Source organism: Chrysemys picta, chromosome 3, assembly GCF_011386835.1.
Source record: "Chrysemys picta bellii isolate R12L10 chromosome 3, ASM1138683v2, whole genome shotgun sequence".
Lineage (NCBI taxonomy): Eukaryota > Metazoa > Chordata > Testudines > Emydidae > Chrysemys > Chrysemys picta.
In genome coordinates this window covers 134,919,231-134,938,467 of record NC_088793.1, presented here as the reverse complement: position 1 = coordinate 134,938,467, position 19,237 = coordinate 134,919,231, and the positions used below count along the sequence as shown (strand labels likewise).

General features: G+C 44.1%; 1 protein-coding gene across 22 annotated transcripts in view; it reads right to left on the bottom strand.

Annotated features, from left to right (window-relative positions):
- Positions 1–18,280, bottom strand: part of RYR2 (ryanodine receptor 2) — a 722,683-nt gene extending 704,403 nt beyond the window's left edge. For 18 of the 22 annotated variants that reach the window (XM_065589065.1, XM_065589068.1, XM_065589077.1 and 15 more), the window contains exon 1: positions 17,998–18,278. In XM_065589065.1, coding sequence (XP_065445137.1) covers positions 17,998–18,045 — 48 coding nt within the window. In that variant the 5' untranslated portion in view covers positions 18,046–18,278. Of the gene's footprint in view, positions 1–17,997 lie in introns of all 22 variants that reach the window. The other 4 variants (XM_065589071.1, XM_065589084.1, XM_065589085.1 and 1 more) reach the window with 2 other exon arrangements.
- Positions 18,281–19,237: the final 957 nt, after the last annotated feature.

Below are 19,237 nucleotides of genomic sequence, written 5' to 3'. Positions count from 1 at the left end.
ACTGTGGTATCTAAAATATGGCAGTATCTCCATACTTATAACAGGAAGTAATTACAATATTTTAAATGTTACAATGTAGTAACCACTGGCTTTAGCAAACACTAATTCACATCACAAAACTGGAAGTCTCTTCCCACTTTTCATTAAATATTGGATAGTAGATGCTGTGTTGAGATCTAATATTACTAAGACTTTGTTAGCTTTATAAAAATCTACTACAGTTTATTAAATTAAAATAAAATAAATGGATACAGTACATTTTGCAGTGCATTATCGTTGTTACTCTTTGCTTATTTCAAGTTTGGTTGCCAAAAATTATGAACTTAAATGCATAGTTAGGCACTAAAAAGTGCCTTGATTTTGAGAGGGGCAGAGCAACCAGCACTGCCTTTCAAGTCTCCAATTCACAATAGATGCTTCAGTCTTAGTGTGAATTAACAACATTCTATTATATAGGTATTGCAATAATATGAAAGTACCATATTGTTAAGCTCTCTCACATTAGCAGCATATTTGAAAAATCTATTTACTTTACCCAAGAAGAAATAACACCATTATATAATAGTGAAAATGACAACACCTCACCGACCTTTTCTCTCTAACATAAGGAAAAGCAAGAGGTATCAAAATAAATGAATTACACTGCTCTGCAGCCAAAATATTTCTGAAATAAATTTAGTCAAACTTTACTAATTCTGGGTCACTGAAAATGATGCTTAAAATCGTTGATTGGCTCTAGTTTTCAAGATATGCTATTGGGTCAGTATATACGACCCTTGACTTGGGAATGGCGGAGGATACGTGAGTTATAAAGGGAAGGGATCTCAATTAAAACCATCTTTGACTGGATCTATGAATAAATCTATGACTGGGTTTGGACAGTACTTGCTTTTTAGGCAAAACAATTAATGATGCAATCTGAAGCTGGTATTGCGTCATACATGATATGAATTGCATCATGTTATTCCTAGAAGTCATGGATGATGCAATCATAACGAAGCTTACATCACTCTGCTGAACAAATTGCCCTATATCAGCTCTAGAAATCATACAGTGTCGTGCTCTCTTATTTGTCAGTGTTTGATTTTGCAAAGGGACACATTTCTATTTAGCCAAAGTGAGCAGAGATGCCTCGTACTTGTGTGAACAGTGCAGATAACTTCTGCTATGTTTGTGGTGCAGTGACTTTTGCATCACAAAAGCTCAGTAAAACCACTAAGGTTAAGAAAGCCTATCACCTTTATTTTGGCTGCAAAACTGGAGATCGGGACAAGAGGTGGGCCCCACACATATGCTGCAACACTTGTGCAACAAATCTTCGCCAGTGGTTGAACAGGAAAAGGAAATCTATGCCTTTTGCAGTGCCAATGATTTGGAGAGAGCCAACAGATCATACCAGCAATTGTTACTTCTGCATGGTGCCTCCAGTTGGGAAAGGTGTGTCAAAGAAGAAAAAGTGTACTGTGCATTATCCAAACATTCCATCAGCTATACGCCCAGTACCCCACGGAGAAGGACTGCCGGTTCCTGATGCACCAGAATCATTCTCACTTGAGTCAGACGAGGAAGAGGAAGAGGATGAAACTTCTGGTCCTGAACCATCAATGTCACAGGACCCACATTTTCTCCCATCCTCCTCCTCTGAACCACACCTCATAACACAAGGTGAACTGAATGACCTTGTCAGGGATTTGGAACTACCCAAGAGTAAGGCAGAACTGTTGGGCTCCAGACTCCAGCAGTGGAATCTCCTGGCAGGTGATGTTAGGGTTTCCATGTTCCGTGACCGTCAAAAGGATCTTGTCCCATTCTTCTTCATGAAAGGTGATCTTGTAGCCTGCAACAACATCGATGGTGTGATGGCAGCCCTCAACATCATTCACGATCCAGATGAGTGGAGACTGTTCATTGATTCATCGAAGACGAGTCTTAAAGCTGTTTTACTGCATAATGGCAATGTTTTGCCATCAATTCCAGTTGGTCATGCAGTCCATATGAAGGAAACCTATGACAACATGAAACAACTTTTGAGGTGCATAAACTATGACCAACATCAGTGGCAGCTTTGTGGCGATTTCAAGGTTGTTGCTCTCTTGCTTGGTCTGCAGACTGGATACACAAAGTACTGCTGTTTTCTCTGCGAATGGGATAGTCGTGCAAGAGATTCCCACTACATCAAGAAAGATTGGCCACTCCGACAGTCATTGGAGCCTGGGAGGAAAAGTGTTCAGCATCCACCACTTGTTGAATCAAGGAAGATTTTGTTACCACCCTTACACATCAAGCTGGGACTTTGTCAAGGCCATTGACAAAATATAAGCAGCTTTCAAGTACCTCCGTGGAAAATTTCCAAGGTTAAGTCAAGCTAAGATAAAGGAAGGTGTCTTTGTTGGTCCTCAGATTCGTGAACTTCTTCCAGATGATGCATTTGACCATGCACTGCGTGGCAAGGAAAAGACGGCATGGAAAGCCTTCCAGTTAGTGGCAATACATTTTCTCTGAAACAACAAGGCAGACAACTACAGGTTGTTGGTGGCATACAAAAGCCTTGGTTGCAACATGTCACTAAAGATAAATTTTTTGCACTCTCATCTAGATTTTTTTCCACCGAACTGCGGAGCAGTGAGCGACGAGCACGGCGAGCGATTTCACCAGGACATTGCAACAATGGAGAAACGCTATCAGGGCAAATGGAGCCCATCAATGCTTGCAGACTATTGCTGGACAGTGACAAGAGATGCTCCATTTAATGAATACAAGAGACAAGCCAAGAAGCGCCAAGTAGACACTGAAGAGGACTAAACTATGTACATAATAGTTTTTTGCCCTTTGTTTCATCATAAATTTTATTTATAACACCCTTTTGCTGATTTTTAAAGTGTTACATAAACAGGACAGGTGAAATATTATCATGTAAAGCAACCATAAACACATGAAAAGACCTAGCTTTACAATTTATGATTAAAACTCTACTATCTACACAATATACATAGACATAAAATGTAAAAACTTAAATATCTTAAAAACAGTAGCCAATCAGTTGTTTTAATTGTCATATTTGAATTCAGCACATCAAAATACATAATAAATAGCACATTTTATCTCTGAAGCAGACGACTTCTCAAAAATTGTAGACCAGTGTTATTCTACAATTATTAATTTACTGGCATTCAAGATTATTAATGGTTTTATAAAACAAATATATAAAATTACACTACTACCAAAGCTGCTTTGAATCACTGTTGGCCTACACTATTTTTTTGGGTAGTCATTTTTTTCTGTTAAGACACACAGACAGTGACTTCCCATAAAAATGTTCCACTTGTGTTCTTATATCATCACTGTGATATTCTCTACAGGTAGAGAATACTGCAATAACTCTATTTTGTTATGATGGCAATTTTAAGGGCAATTAAAATAAATTACTGTAAATATTTCAGTTTGGGCAGCTAACCCCTTCTTCCCTATTCTTTGATCAATTTCTATGATGATCTTATCAGGCAACAGGCATTCCATTTTGAAAGCAGTCAGATACTGCTGTCACGTGAAGTATACTGCTGAAACACCCCAGTGTGGTTTAAATGTTTAAGTTTACATGAACTTGGGTCTCATAAATAAGGGCAGAATAGAGACCAGAGATAGCAACAATGTTAAGACAAACACAAAAGCTACATGAGTCTATTCTCACACAACTAATGAGAGAATTTACTGAGCAGAGCTAGTTTGGGAAGTGAAAGTAATCCTTTTCCCTTTGTCTACAATGAAGGAAGATTTAGCACAGGCTTTTTCCAACTGTTTGAATGATGGAGAAACTAATTTCACATAATAAAATCAATTTTCAGCCCTACTTCTTACCCAAACCCAAACCAATTCCCCACCAGCAAACCAAACACGTGCTTGGGGCAGCACATTTTCAGGGGCAGCATTCCGACCATCTTTTTTTTTTTTTTGCTTTGGGCGGCAAAAGCCTAGAGCCGACCCTGGCAGCAGCAGTGTGTCATGTGCTGGGGGCACCCTGGGGCTGCTGCGGTTCGCGCCGCCAGCCGCGGGAGAGTTGTGCCCGCACCTTGTGGCCGGGACGGGCGGGCTCCGAGTGGGGGACACTCTGGCTGGGGGTCTCCCCGCGGGGCATGCAAAGCCGCCTGTAGGTGCTGCAGGGCAGCCACCTCCCAGCGCCGCAGCCGGAGCTGGGCAAAGCGGCCTGAGCCGCCCAGGGGCTGCGGCAGGGCAGCCAGAAGCAGCAGCAGCAGCGGGGCCATAGAGGGCCCGCGTCTCGCTCTCCAGGGCTCCGCTCCCTCTGGGGCTGCCCTGCCCCAGCTCCTCAGGCCCCTGCCAGGGCAGTCCCCTGGCTCTGTCCTCCCGGGTCCCGCCAGTCCTGGAGGCGGGAACCCCGGCTGGAGGGACCCTGGGCGGAGGTGCGGCCCGGGAGCCCCGCTGCTTATCCCGACCCTGCCAGCACCGGACCAACTGGAGGCGAGGGGGGAGAGGGGGGAAGAGAGCTCAGCGCTGGGGTGCAGGTGGGGTGGGATGGATAGCCCAGCACTGGGGCGGCAGGGGGTGCAGGTGGGGTGAGGGAAGAGAGAGCCCAGCACTGGGGCGGCAGGGGGTGCAGGTGGGGTGAGGGAAGAGAGAGTCCAGTGCTGGGGCGGCAGGGGTTGCGGGTGGGGTGGGGGAAGAGAGAGCCTAGGGCTGGGGCAGCAGGGGTTGAGGGTGGGGGGGGCCACTGGTGTGGGGGGGTGAGAGCGCAGAGCTGGGGTGGAGGGCAAGCAAAAATTTTTTTGCTTGGGGTGGTAAAAAACCTAAAGCCGGCCCTGCAAGTAGCTTAGTGAGACCATGACTACACTACAGAGTTACATCAACTTAAGTTAGTTCGACGTACAGCCACCACTGTAATTGCATGTCCACACTAAGCTCCTTGTGTCAGTGGAGTGTGTCCACAGTAGCAGCTCTTGCATCAACACAGAGAACAGTGCACCATGAGTAGCTATCCCACTATGCACCTCGCCACCATCTGCCACAGGGGGTTTTGGGAAGGGTTTGCAATGCCTCCTGGGGGCAATTTCAGCATCCCAGTTGCAGTTTTCTCCATCCCCTCATTCTATGGGCTTCCTATTTTGTACCACTTTTCAACAGCCCTCTATTAACCACATGACCACCATCTCTGTCAGAAAGCCTGGATCTTTCACTGCTCTCCAGTATTGTGGTGAGCATTATGAACACAACACACCTGATCCTGCAGTATTTGATGAGCTACGAGTCTGATGACAATGCCTTGGTGTCTGTCTTGCTGTGTGCCATGGAAAGAAACAATTCAAGATTGCGGTTAGCATTCACGGAGCAGCTGCACATGGTGGACCGTCAGTTCTGGGCTTGAGAAACAAGCACTGAGTCGTGGGATTGCATCGTTATGCAGGTCTGGGCTGCAGAACTTTCAGATGCGCAAAGCCACCTTCCCGGAACTGTATGCGGAGCTCACCCCTACCCTCCAGTGTAAGGACACCAAAATGAGAGCTGCATTGGCAGTGGAGAAGCGAGTGGCGATCGCAGCGTGGAATCTGGCAACACCAGACTGCTACCAATCATTGGCAAATCAGTTTAGAGTCGGGAAATCAACCAGGGGGGTTGCTGTGATGCATGTGTACAAGGCCATTAATCGCCTCTTGCTGCAAAGGACTGTGACTCTGGGCAATGTACATGAAATAGCGGATGGCTTTGCAGCAATGGATTTCCCTAACTGTGGTGTGGCAATAGATGGCAGGCATATCCCTATTTTGGCTCCAGACCACCTTGTGATGGAGTACATCAACAGAAAATGCTACTTTTCTATGGTATTGCAAGCGCTGGTGAATCACCAAGGTCATTTCACCAATATCTACACAGGCTGGTTAGGGAAGGTGCATGATGCACACATCTTTAGGAACACAGACCTGTACAGAAATTTGCAAGCAGGGGATTTCTTTCTAGACCAGAAGATTACCACTGGGAATGTGGAAATGCCAACAGTGAACCTCGGAGACGCAGCCTACCCTTTGCTCCCATGGCTCATGACTGGTTCAGCAGAAGTGCTTCAACAACAGGCTCAGCAGGTGCAGAATGACTGCTGAATGTGTCTTTGGCCACTTAAAGGGCCACTGGTGCTGTCTCCTCAGCAGGCTAGACCTCAGGGACGACAATATCCCCAGCTGCCTGCTGTGCACTTCATAGTATCTGTGAAGCAAAAGACCTTTCCCCAGGGCTGGCGCGTGAAAATTGAATGGCTGTCTCCTGATTTTGAGCAGCTAGATACCAGGGCTATCAGAGGGGAGCTATTCAGATCAGAGAGGCTTTGAAGGAGCATTTTAACGATGAGCCACAGTAATGAGTGTTGCTGTAATGTGTTGAGTCTGACATTGGTTTTTTTGCACTGTAGCACAAACCTGGTAATGATTGCTGTGTGTACACTACTATAACAATGCAAATACACCTATTGCTACTGTCTGTGAATGTTAGTAGCAGTTACCATGTGTTGGAGAATAATAAAGATTCATTCACTTTCCATACATTTATTTTTATTCCACACTCATCCAAACATACCAATGTCATGCTGAGGTACACGTCATACACACAGGGAAAAGTATCTTTAAAGGGGAAGGGACACTGAATTCTCAAGCACATATGCCAATGAGGCTCTTACAGCAAGGTGTCTGTCCTGCTGTCATTGTGCATAACCTCCGACGGGGTGGAGTGCCTGCGGTACTGCTGCAGCCACAGAGGATACGTGGAATGGGGGAGGGACGTCGGGAGGTCCTGAAATGCAGTTCTCTATGGGCTGCAGAAGGAGGTGAGCATGGACGTGTTCAGCCTGAAATTCAATCAGAGACTGCAACATGTCTGTTTGTTCCCTGAGCAATGTTATCATCTGTCCCTGTTTCTTTTCCTCAGTATCCCTCTGCATTTTCTCATTGATTGCTCGCAATCTGACGCATCAGAGGATTGCAGCACCTCCTGGAACAAGTCTTCCTTAGACCTCTTCTTTCTTCTCCTTATCTAGCCAAGCTGCTCTGCCAGTGTGCATGAAGAGACCTTCAAGGCCACATCTGCAGCTGCTAAAGAAACAATGGACAGAGGTCCTATTGTCAGTGCACTTACACCACTGGATTCAAACAAGTTACAAGAACAACTTTCTCACTTTCTCTTGGAAGTCATACAGCACAGTGGCAGCCTCAGCCGTGGGGAGTATGGCCCGTGGGGTGGGGAGGGGAAGGGATGAATTGGGACAAATTGGAGCTGGGGGGTGGAGGTAGCACTGGGTTATCAGTACAAGCGCATAGGGCTATTGTACTAAATACTGGCACTGGGGATGAGTTGGGACAAGGAGGGGGATTGCACTGGGTTATTGTACTGAATACTAGCACCATTTTCCAGGGGCGGTGGTGATTGTAACTAGTATCTCACTTCTGAGGGTAACCAAGAAAGCAAGGGAGCACATTCTGCATGCATGTGGCTGCAGACTGGGTCCATATGCTGCTAGCCTGTGTGCTGCAATAGTGCCTGCCGAAGTAATTGCCAAATGGCGCGGAAAAAGTGTCCTACTATGGAGGAAGAAACAAGACAGCCTTCCCAAGAAACCTTCAGCAGAGGATTGCAGATTACCTCCAAGAAAGTTTCCTAGAGGTCTCTATGGAGGATTCAAGGGACATCCCAGTGTGCATAAACAAACTTTTCTGCAGGGCCCCCACTGCCTAGCTGTACAGGGGAAATGAGAAGCAAATAGCAACTGTACCTGTATTGGTTATTTCACTACCTCTTCTACCCTGATAAAAAAAAAGGAGTACATGAGCAGATGTGTCCCTGCAGTATTGACGCAAACTGAATACTTACCAGAGGTACCCTCCCCTGCATTAGGCTCAGCACAGCTGGACTGCTGGGAGTGGCTAGACTTCTCTGGAGTCAAAAGGAGGTCCTGGCTTCCCACACCACCAGATCTCCCTGTTGCCTGCTCCCCATCCTTTTCTGCCTCCACTTCCTCATCCAGCATGTCATCTTCAGGGTTCACTCCAGTGGCTGGGGACTCCAGTCCCCTCTGAAGTATCCATGGGGCTCTTGGCAGTGGAGGTGGAGTTGCCGCCAATGATGGTGTGCAGCTCCTTTTAGAAGCAGCATGTCTGTGGCTCCACACTAGAGCGACTATTTGTCTCCCTTGTCTTCTGGTATACCTGCCTCAGCTCCTTTATTTTTTTTACACGGCACTGCCACGTGTCCCTGTAATAGCCCTTCTTCTCCATGCCCAGAGCGATCTGGCCACAGATATCAATGTTCCTGCAGCTGGAGCGGAGCTGTGATTGCACAGCCTCCTCTCCCCACACCCCAGGGAGATCCACTGCCTCCGGTGCACTCCAGGCAGGAGTGCATTTGCTGCATGGGGCCGGCATGGTCAGCTGGGCAGTAATTATGTTAGTCCTCCACTCCAAGCAAACAGAGAGAGCAATTTCAAAGCTTCCTGGGGCTTTAAAAGGGGAGGAACACATATCTGTGTACCTGGCTAGAAGGCAAACGAGTTCAAAACAGTGACCAGAGCGGTCACGGTGGGCACAGTGCAACACCTTCTGGAGGCCATATAGGTCGATGCAAGCAACACAGTGTCTACACTGAGACTGTGTCGCTCTAACTACACTGTCCTAAGCACTATGCATCTTGTCCAGGTGGTCGAGGTAGTAGGTGACTTAGAGCAGAGGAAGGAGCATTGTGGCATGTATGCCTCCGTAGTTAGGTCGACATAAGCTACCTTACATCAACTAACTTTGTAGTGTAGAAAAGCCCTTGCCTTGGTGAGTACTTTTAAAAGATCAGCTATGAGCTAATTTCCTTGTACCGCTGCCCACTCCCACCCCACCCCAAAAATATAAGAAAATTAGTAGTATCAGTGCCTCTCTTTTCTTTCCACCCTATTCTGTTCCTCAAAAGGTAGACTCAAGGCCATGTCTACACTACCACTTATGTCAGCAAAATTTATGTCACTCAGGGGGGTGAAAAAACACACCCCTGAGCACCATAAGTTTTGCCAGCATAAGTGGCAGTGTGCACTATGTTGGAGGAGAGCTTCCCCTGCCCACAGAGCTACCAGCGCTCATTGGGGGTGGTTTAATTATATTGATGGGCGAGCCCTCTCACATCGGCAAACAGCAGCTACATGAGAGATCTTACAGCGGCACAGCTGCATCAGTACAGGAGGTACAAGGAAACCAATTAATGGCTGAACCACTCCAATACTTGTGATTTTTTATTTCCATTCCACTCATTCTGAAAAGTGGCGCTGAACCTTTTTCCTCATGCTTAAAAACATTGTCCTCTGCACAGAAACCACGTCTGGAAAATATCACCCCAAAAAGTTATTTATTACCTCCGGACAAGATTTAAGGGTCTGATCCTGCTTCCATTGTAGTCAACAGCAAAATTCCCATTGACTCTGATGGTACAGGATCAACCCCTTAACTTGTTCAAAACACAAATAAAATTGCTCTGGTTTTACTTCCATTTTACCAGTGAAAGGGAAATCCATCTCAGGAAACATACACAGCTTAATTTTCCCAGAACTGCTGCACTAAGGGATTCATCAGATAAGCCATAAAAGAAATCTCATCAATCCATATTGGCAGATTTGGGGTCTTTCCATGGTGTGCTTATTGGATTTGCCAGAATTGAGATTATATTTACAGAACAGTAAATACTGTGAGTACATTTCTAGGCATTCTGCCTGCAAACAAGAGTGTTAGGTTGAAATCCTGGCTCTACTGAAGTCAATAAGAGTTTTGCCATTGACTTCAATTGAACCAGAATTTTACTCTTGATACATATAATAGAACGTCACTAACTCATGGCTGACTGTAAGACCCACTGCAAATTAATGTATTTTACAAATTAGTAAGCAAAACAAACATTAAAAGCAGTGACACTATATCACAAGGTGTATTTTGCTCATAGTGTAGGTTAGTGTTAACGATTTATGTCAATACCTCATAATAGACTAATAAATATACCATGGTGTATTTTTGTGGAAGTTAATGGATCTTCATAATAGGAGACCTCATTACTGCATCTGCTATTAAATATTTGCTGAGTGAAGTGGAGAGAGATGGCTGGTTTTGTGTGCAAATCAGCAAAGTAAGATTTAGAGAGGCACAACTGCACACAGTGCAGGAAGAACACTACCGATTTGTTTCATCACCAGTCAAACTGAAACAGTCACACCAAGACAAATCTGAACTCCTCTCACATATTTCATTAGGATTAATTAATTTTAAAGTTTAGCGAAAACTGCTCAATCATTAACACTATTGAAACAATGGACAAAAAAATCCAATTTGAGTCACTCCATTTTTATTAGAAATTGTAACAAAGTCCAGTTTTGAGTGATTGCGAAGATGCCATCCACCCACCCCCAAAAAAACCCACTCTCAAAGACACCTCACAAAACCAAATCCAAACCCCAAATGACTTAAGCAATTCAGGAAATTCAAGCAATATTTTAGATGTAATTTGAAAGGGACACCATAAACTTACATTTCCTGCCTGACACAGTTTAACCTACTATTGTAACAAGTAACACCTGTAACTGAAAAATTATAGAAAAAAATCTGTATTTTTCAGTTTATTTAATTTGTATATTTGACATCACTTTGTGTAGAGTCATTTTCAATGTTTCCCCATATAGTCAGTTTCCCCTCTTTGATCCTGATTCATAAAAGCACTTAAGCATATGCTTAAATCTAATCCTTATGCAAAAAAGCACCTTAAGTACTTTTCTGAATCAGGACCTTTGTGTGTACCTTTCATACAGCAACAGGGGTGAGAAAACCCACTTTTTAAAAACATGATAGGTAACTGTAAAACCACAAAATTTGGCAGGGGAACTCAGAAGCAGATGTAACACTGAAACTACATTAAACTCCTATTTTGAAACTGACTAATTTACAAGTTAGTAGAGTTCTTTTAAATCCTATAGCTTTAACTCCTGTGAGCAGCCCCACCCAAGCCCTTGATCCAACAATGAACTCCGTATATGGCAGCTATATAAATATATTTATATTTTAAAAGGAATAGAAATCCTCATGCCTCAGGACATTAGTCAACTAACTGATGAGGATTGGAAAGCAACTTTCTTGAACCTCTCTTTAAAGCAGCTGATAAAGGCAACTCTGACAAATAGGGCAGTGGACTAGATGGATCACTGGTATGGTCAAGTAAGAAAATTCCAATGTTCACATCCTTGAACCAATCTGTAAAAAAACCAAGGTATTTTTTGCATATCGTTCACAAACAAAAGAGGGCTAAATTTGTTGGATAAGTTGTTCACTACATTTAGTCCATTCAGCTCTATTCCAAATCAGAATTTGAGCTCATATTCAGTGCTGACACTGCAGTGCAGTTTCAGGAGGAAGAGGAAGGTCAATACATTGCAATGCTAGCCATGCCATCCCTTTTATGAGATGCTGACCTGTGGTCCTTCGTATCAGTCTCTGGTGGATATCCAGGAGTCTCATATTGTGAGTCATAAATGGTACCTTTTAAAAACTGACAAGAGTGTTCTGGTCAATGTAGTCTCTCAGTAAAACTGGTTCAAACACCCAAGGCTGTTTTTGAAAGGTTTGCTGAGTGTATATAGGTGGCTTTGTTTTTATACATGGTCACTGCAACAACCAGAATCTAACTCATTATCATAAACCACTTGAAGATACCTGGTGTATGAAGCAACAGAGGGTCCTGTGGCACCTTTAAGACTAACAGAAACTATTCTGTTAGTCTTAAAGGTGCCACAGGACCCTCTGTTGCTTTTTACAGATTCAAACTAACACGGCTACCCCTATGATACTGGTATATGAAAAGCACTATAGAAAAATAATTCAGTACTATTGCTTTCCACTCTAGGATACACTTTAGAAGAAATTCAGCTTATGTTTATTTTCCTTTTTATTATGTGTAATAATTTACATGAAGACAAGATCTTGAAGATCTCATCAGCTTCTGTTGTTTATCTTCCCTGTATTTCCACAGTGTTAACTGTGAAAGACCTCAATTCAAGACAGCACTTCAACACATAACTTAAGCATGTGCTTCACTTTAAATCTCATGTAATTGCTGTCCTGGAAAGGAATGCTTTCCTGAATGAAGGCCAATGTGATTTTGAAATACCTGGTGCTGTATCCCTCAAATGTTACTGGGCATGGCACTCTTTTAGACTCAAACTTAAATCCCTCCCATACAAAACCTAGTGGTCTCTCACTGTCATGATGTTACAAATTGTTAAATTTTGACAGTGAAGTAATAAAGAACTTTATTCATGCTTAAAAAGTGAATCCTGCATAATTTCATGCTTCCTGTTGAAGTACTTTTTAAACTGTATCTCTGATTTTGCATCCGTGTCACACATTTTAAGGACCTATGGCACATTTTGGCACTGGCAGATTGAGAGCTATACTGGAGAACTATACATTCAGGTGGGAAATGAGAAGGAACAGATTAATTTTTTTTTAAAAGACAAACATACTACTTAATTGCTAATTACCCTTTCAACAAAATGAAGAAAGGCTAAGTAAAGAGTGGAACACACAGATTCCATTGACCAGCTATACCGAAAGAAGGACAGGAGACACTTGATATGGATTTAATCAGGTCACAACTTTATTATTAGATGTCTGGTACTACCTGGCAGATCAACGTGTACAATGCAGGTAACTCCCTATTTATTCTGTAATTACCCAGGGGACTTCCAACATCGCCCCCTCATTTTTCCATCCCGGTCCCTCCAAAAAATCCATTTCTGGGACCTTATCATCCAACTCCCACTTGTAGATATAAGGTGGGATATAAGAAAGGGGGGTTGGCTCATTGCCATTCCAACCACAGGAGCCCCAAACCCCCCACCGTTCAATTCCTTTAACCAGCACCTCCTTTTTAAGTCCTTTACCAGGCCATTTATCTGGTCACTGGATGCCTTCCCTATGGAGTACTTGCACTGGGCATCCACCACAAGGAGATGCCAGCAATTACCTTGGCTGCCTCCCCCGCAACCCAGTCGGGTTCCCAGACATCTTCCAATAGCCTTCTGTATAGCAGCCCAAAACATGACCCCCCCAAGTTTGATAGGTGAACCCCCATCCTCCCAAATGAACTCAGAGGCCAAGAGCCAAAGATCTGCATGCCACCACCAACCCGATATGCTCAAACTCAAGTTCATCGCTAGCTCCTGGTACAAGCCCCCCGCATTCTGTTGAACTGAAAACAAGACAGGGCATCTGCTATGCCATTATCCACCCCAGGCACGTGCTCGGAAGGAAAAGAGATGTTAAGGCTTAAACATTGTGGCACAAATGCCCTCACTAAGTTAATAACCCTGCGATTCTCCAAAGAGATGATTCCATTAGCTCTTGAGAAAGGAGAGTTGCTCAGGTTATATTTTTCTTTTAGGTATCACCGTTATTACAAGCATATTGACCTTAGCTGCCTTGCAGCCTGGTGAGGGGTTGCAACACTGCTGGTTTAGTTTCCATGTATTGTAATTATGTCCCGTTACAAGCATCTGAAAGAAGAACCTAGCTCAAACTTTAAAAAATGCTACAGAACTTGACATCCCACCAAAGTCATCCCTACTGCTTTTTGGGAGGCTCCTCGGAAACATTTAAATTACAACATAATTACCCCATACTTTAGACATATGATTGCTCCCAAACTTAGTTTACATCACAGATTAAATCAAATTCAGGAGGTGATGCTGTTGGAAAACCTGAAAGCATCTTTATCTAATACAAAGGATACCGTTACCTAGCGCCTTCTTGAAAGTTTAAGATTAGTATAGTTCCACTGATAGTTTATAGCCCTCTTCCATAGGTCTTTCCTATGATGGTTTTAGAGAGTCTAGGTTAGGGCTGTCAATCCTCCAGGATTGTCCTGGAGTCTCCAGGAATTAAAGATTAATCTTTAATTAAAGCTTGCCATGTGATAAAACCTCCAGGAATACATCTAACCAAAACTGGCAACTCTAGTCCAGGTTTGTACCAGGAAGATCAGCCTTTTCACATATGTATTATGGAAGCAGTCTGATTGTTTAGATGAAAAGATTTCCTGTTCTTCTTCCCTGGAAGTCTGAATTGCTTTTATTTCAGACAAATTATACATCCTGGTAAAGAATTTCATGTTATTTCTAAATATTATGAGCTATAAACAGTTTATATTCTTGAATGTAAAGACTGACACGTGGATGTTTATTTTGTACTATGCATGCTCCTTTGTTTCTTAACATTAAAAAGGATTAATACAGATGGGGGCTCTCTCCCCACCCCATCAAATCCATGCAGGGCACAAGCTCTCCCTGAGTCCCTCCCACCCACATGCATGCATTTGATGTGGGGGAGCCAGAAAAGAGGAGCTTGTTTCTGGCAGAAAATTATATATCTAATATAAGATTATTACCAAATGGAATGTTAAACAAAGTTATGAGTCTGAACACTGTCCATGCTGAGGTGTGAAATTCATAGGGCTAAAAAACATTGCCCTGAGGACTAGCCTAATGATACAGCAGCAGCATTCTAGTCCATGTCTCAAGGATTCTAAAGCAATTTTAGCATTGCTCTTCCAGAGACTCAAGGCAATAAAAGGTTACATCCTCCTCTCTAAATGGAATGCATCAGACTTGTTGCAAAAGGAATCAAGAATCCATAACAGCAGCAGTTTTGCAGGGAGCCATGCATGCAGCCATCTTGTCCAAAGAAGAGGTAGCAAACAAACAAAGAAAAACAGGAAGATTAGACGAAGTAGGAGAGACTGGAGAGGAAAGGAACACAAAAATATCGCTCAATATAGGGGACACACACAAACTCAATTTACTAGTTAAATGTAAACAAATATTTTTTTAAAAAAATCAATGGGAAAAATGTACTTGTAAAGAATAAAACCCCAATTTTCCTCTCTTTAAATGTAAAATGTCTAACATATGATGCTGACAATGCAAAACTTCATTTATGCTGCAGAACCTTTCCAATTTCCTAGGCCTTGGCTACACTTACCGGCAAGTTCGACGGCTGGAAATCGAACTTCTGGGTTCGACTTATCGCGTCTAGTCTGGACGCGATAAGTCGAACCCGGAAGTGCTCGCCGTCGACTGCGGTACTCCAGCTCGCCGAGAGGAGTACCGCGGAGTCGACGGGGGAGCCTGCCTGCCGAGTGTGGACCAAGGTAAGTTTCAACTAATTCGAAATAAGGTACTTCGAACTTCAGCTACGTTATTCACGTAGCTGAAGTTGCGTACCTTAGTTCGAATTAGGGGGGGTAGTGTAGACCAAGCCATACAAAAAAATGACTTTTAAAAGTGCAGCAGTATTGTATACAGCAGTGGGCAAAGAATGCTAATTGAAGTGTAGTGGGGTTTATAGATTATCATCCACTATGGAATTACCTGAACACAGGAAAGCATTTTACCCAGGGTCACAGACTAGGTCCTTCATGGTATGTTTTATCTACCAAGCCATTAATGCACCCCTCTGTCCGTAGGGCTAACTAATTGATTAAAAATAAAGACACCCAAATTGCATTCATTATCAGGAAATATTCAGTTTGCAAACTAAATATTTTATCAATGCCATGTAGAAAGTATTACATGTGAAATATTGAGCCCTGGGAGGCTAGTCCAAAATTTCAAACAATTAACTAAGACTATATTAGGGTGAAAGTTGTTTAATCTTTAAAAAACAAGTTAGTTTTCCATCTCTTTTCATACAAATGTTCCCAGCGCAGGTGTACAGGGGAGGGAAAGGGGTAGATTGAGGAATAAGGCAGGTCACCATATAGAAACAATTTTAGATTGGAAATTCAAAACTTCACAAATAAAGGAAATATCTAAGGCCCTTTTTTCCTGCATGTCTAAATCCCTACATCAAAAAACTTCCCACTGCTCCAATTTGCCACCTTCTTCAAGGTCATTTTATTACCAGACCAACATTCTAAGGATTTTTAAAGGATAATCCCAGGATAGGATTGCCTCTTTATTGCCAGCAGGACACCCGTTATCAGAAGTGTTCTTTTACGTAATGAGCTGCTGCTGTCAGGGTCTGTAGTTTTAACATTACCCTATATGTACACAGTGTGATATTAGCATGCACATTGGTTCAGATTCCCCATTAAGCATTTCAGATAACAACACCTCCATGAGCTAAACTTAACATTTAAACCTGCAGTAAACCTGTAAATGCACAACTCTTCCAAAATATTTGTACCAATTTTAGCACTAGGAAACAACAACCAAACTCTCACAAATTGTGAAGCCATATCTTCTTTCAGAGAAAGCTGAAAAGCAAACTAAAATCTATTTGCCAGGACTGCAGTACATGCCACATAATATTAACAAGAAAAAAAGTTGACAGTTTTGTATTCCCATTTTCAACATTGCATAACAATTGTACTCTCAACAAGACTGGCTGTTTTGATGGATTCAAAAAATATTTAGAGTAGATTATTCTTTTAATGAATCCAGTTTGAAGCAGACAATGTAATAAGAATTATCCAAACCAGCCTCCACAATGCTGCAAAATGATACAAACATGCTCTGCCATAAACCATCTACATGAGTTGTTTCTCCTTTTTTCACGCACCCTTTTCTCATTACTTGTCACAAAATGTGACTGTGCTAAATAAAAAGAAAAATAAAGTTTAAGCTACAGCATACAGTTTCAATGTCTACACATACCCAAAATCTACACTGCTCTCAAAACTACCTACATATTTGTGTATAGCAATATTCAAAAACACCTATTTGTAAAACTTGCTAGGACTTTGTTTATAAATAGCACTTGGGAGATGATGCAGGAGGTGAATAAAGGCAGTGGTTGGTGAGAAATAGTCCAAAATGAGCATAATCAGCACTCCTAATACAGAACCAAACTGAGGGAAGAAATGCTTGGGCATTTTGAAATGTACTACATTTAAAAAGCAAAGGAAGAAAAAAAAAGATGTTTGTAAAAAGATGTAAGTACTAATCCACCTTCAGTGATGATAATGCCTGCAGTTATGGGGGGGGGGCAAGGGGTGTTTTTGTTTTAGTTGGTTTTTCATTTTGTTTTTGCAATAGGCACTACAGTTGCAGCTTTGAGGCTGAGCACTGCTGCTTGGTTAGTATCTGCAGTGTACAGAACAAGTCAGAGGATGGAAGGTGAGCGCTGAAAGATACTTGGGGGAAATGGTGTTGCTGCTGAGCCTGTGATGCTGCCTTGCCTAGTACCACTCATTCTCCAATTGCCCGCTAGCAATAGCTTGCCCTGCCTCGGGGTCAATCCAGGAGTAGCCAAAGCCGACCCGAAGCCACCACGCACATTACTTTTAATTGTCACTGCATTGCTAACGCACAGCTGAGCGCCATGGCTGTTCCCTCGCGTTGCATTCCCACGCAGGCACCGTGCCAGCCCCCCACCCCAGCCGGAACACGTCTCTCATTCCAACCACCACGCAACACGGGCCGCGGCTCCCCGGAGCGAGCCCTCGGCTGCCCCACACAGACACACCGACACCGCTGAAGGCACGGGGAGGCGTTGTGATTTTGTGCCGCGGCGCGTGTGCGCGCCTGGGAGAGCAGGCGAGAAATGGGGCTGAAGAGGAATTCCTGGCAAGACTCTCCCAGCCCCCTCCCTCAACTCCCCCCGGGGAGGGGGGCTTCCCCATCACCATGGACACAAGGCACAAACTGCCCCATCATCAGACGCCCGCAGGACACAAGTTCCCCCTAGTCGCTCCCAGCCCCGGGCATGCCAGGTTCTTCCCCATCCTTCCCACGCGCGCAAGGCACCAGCTCCCCCGCATAGACACGGTTCATGGAGCCCCCTCAAACCAGTGCAAGGCGCAATCTCCCCCTTGGCTGCCCCCCACACACCTACCCACCACCCGCGGGGAGCCCCACAGCTACGCGTGCCAGGCAAGCTCTGCTGCCCCCCACACCCCGGCCCCAAGCGAGGAGGAAAAGGAGCGCGCGGTGCTTACAGTTCGCAGGAACTGTATCTCGTCCTCGCCCTCGCCCCCTTCGGCCATGGCTCCCCCTCTTGCCCGGCGGCGGTGCCCGGGCTGGCTGGGGCGGCGGCAGGCGCCCCCCGCGGGGCTGCAGCTGAGGGAGATGCTCACGCGCGGCCCCGCGCCGGACTAGGGGCAGTGGGAGCGCCCCGGAGCCAGCAGCCCCAGCCCCAGCTCCTCTGTGCCGGTCTCTCTCTCTCTCTCTCTGCAGCAGGTTGACGGCGCTGCCCAATCTCCTCCGTGCCCGTGCCTGGAAGAGGAGCGATGTGATTCACGGGGGAGGGAGGGCGGAGCTGCTCGGCTCCCCCGCTGCTGCAGGTGATCCGCAGCCGGCTCCCTCTGCAAAGCAAACCTGCGTCCCAGCGCCCCTTACTGGCTACTCGACAGATAGACTGTGGCTACACATCCGGCCCCACAGACAGTGTCACACTGCTGGTGTACCACACTGGGCGTGGGGGGGTGCTACAGACGGTGGGCAGCGTTTTCAAATGGCCACTAGCTGTGGGTGCCCCACTTGGGAACCCCCCCCCCCCCACCTGATTTGCAGAGGTGCTGAAAACCCACAGCTCCATTTAGGAGCCTCTGAAAAATTAGGCCCGGCCTGTCTCAAGTTGCACACCCAAAACTGAAGCACACAGAAATAGTGGCTACTTTAGCAAAAAGTTTTACATATATTTCTGTACATATAACATATGAACAAAAAATGGAGGGTGTTTTGTGTGTCTATGCTATAGGGGTTGTAGGACTAGTGACCACTATAGTTGAGAGTTTCCATTCTAACCTCCTGTTTTCAGTTGTTTCATAACTTTCAGAAACTTTCACCTTTCAGGCTGATATTTTTTAGTCTTCATCTCTGATTGACAATTATTTTTTTATAATTATGATCAAAAAATTATTTAGCCATTAGAGTAGGAGGATAGCCAAAGAAATACATTTTCCCTATTGGTCTAATATTTTTTTAAAAATATTTTAACTTTTTTTAAACAGCTCTAGCTACAAAATAGCTGTGGCAAATTGAAGTTAGTCAAGAAGTACCCCTGATTTAATCGATGTGTGTTGTGATTCAGATGAGTTTTGAATTTTTGCAAATCACACTTCATGCACATGCACTGAATTGAAATGATTTTTAAACACACTTTAGATCAATGATAAGAATATGATTAGATTTCCTTACTACAACTGTTAACCATATTGTAACCAGGTCTTTTGTTTT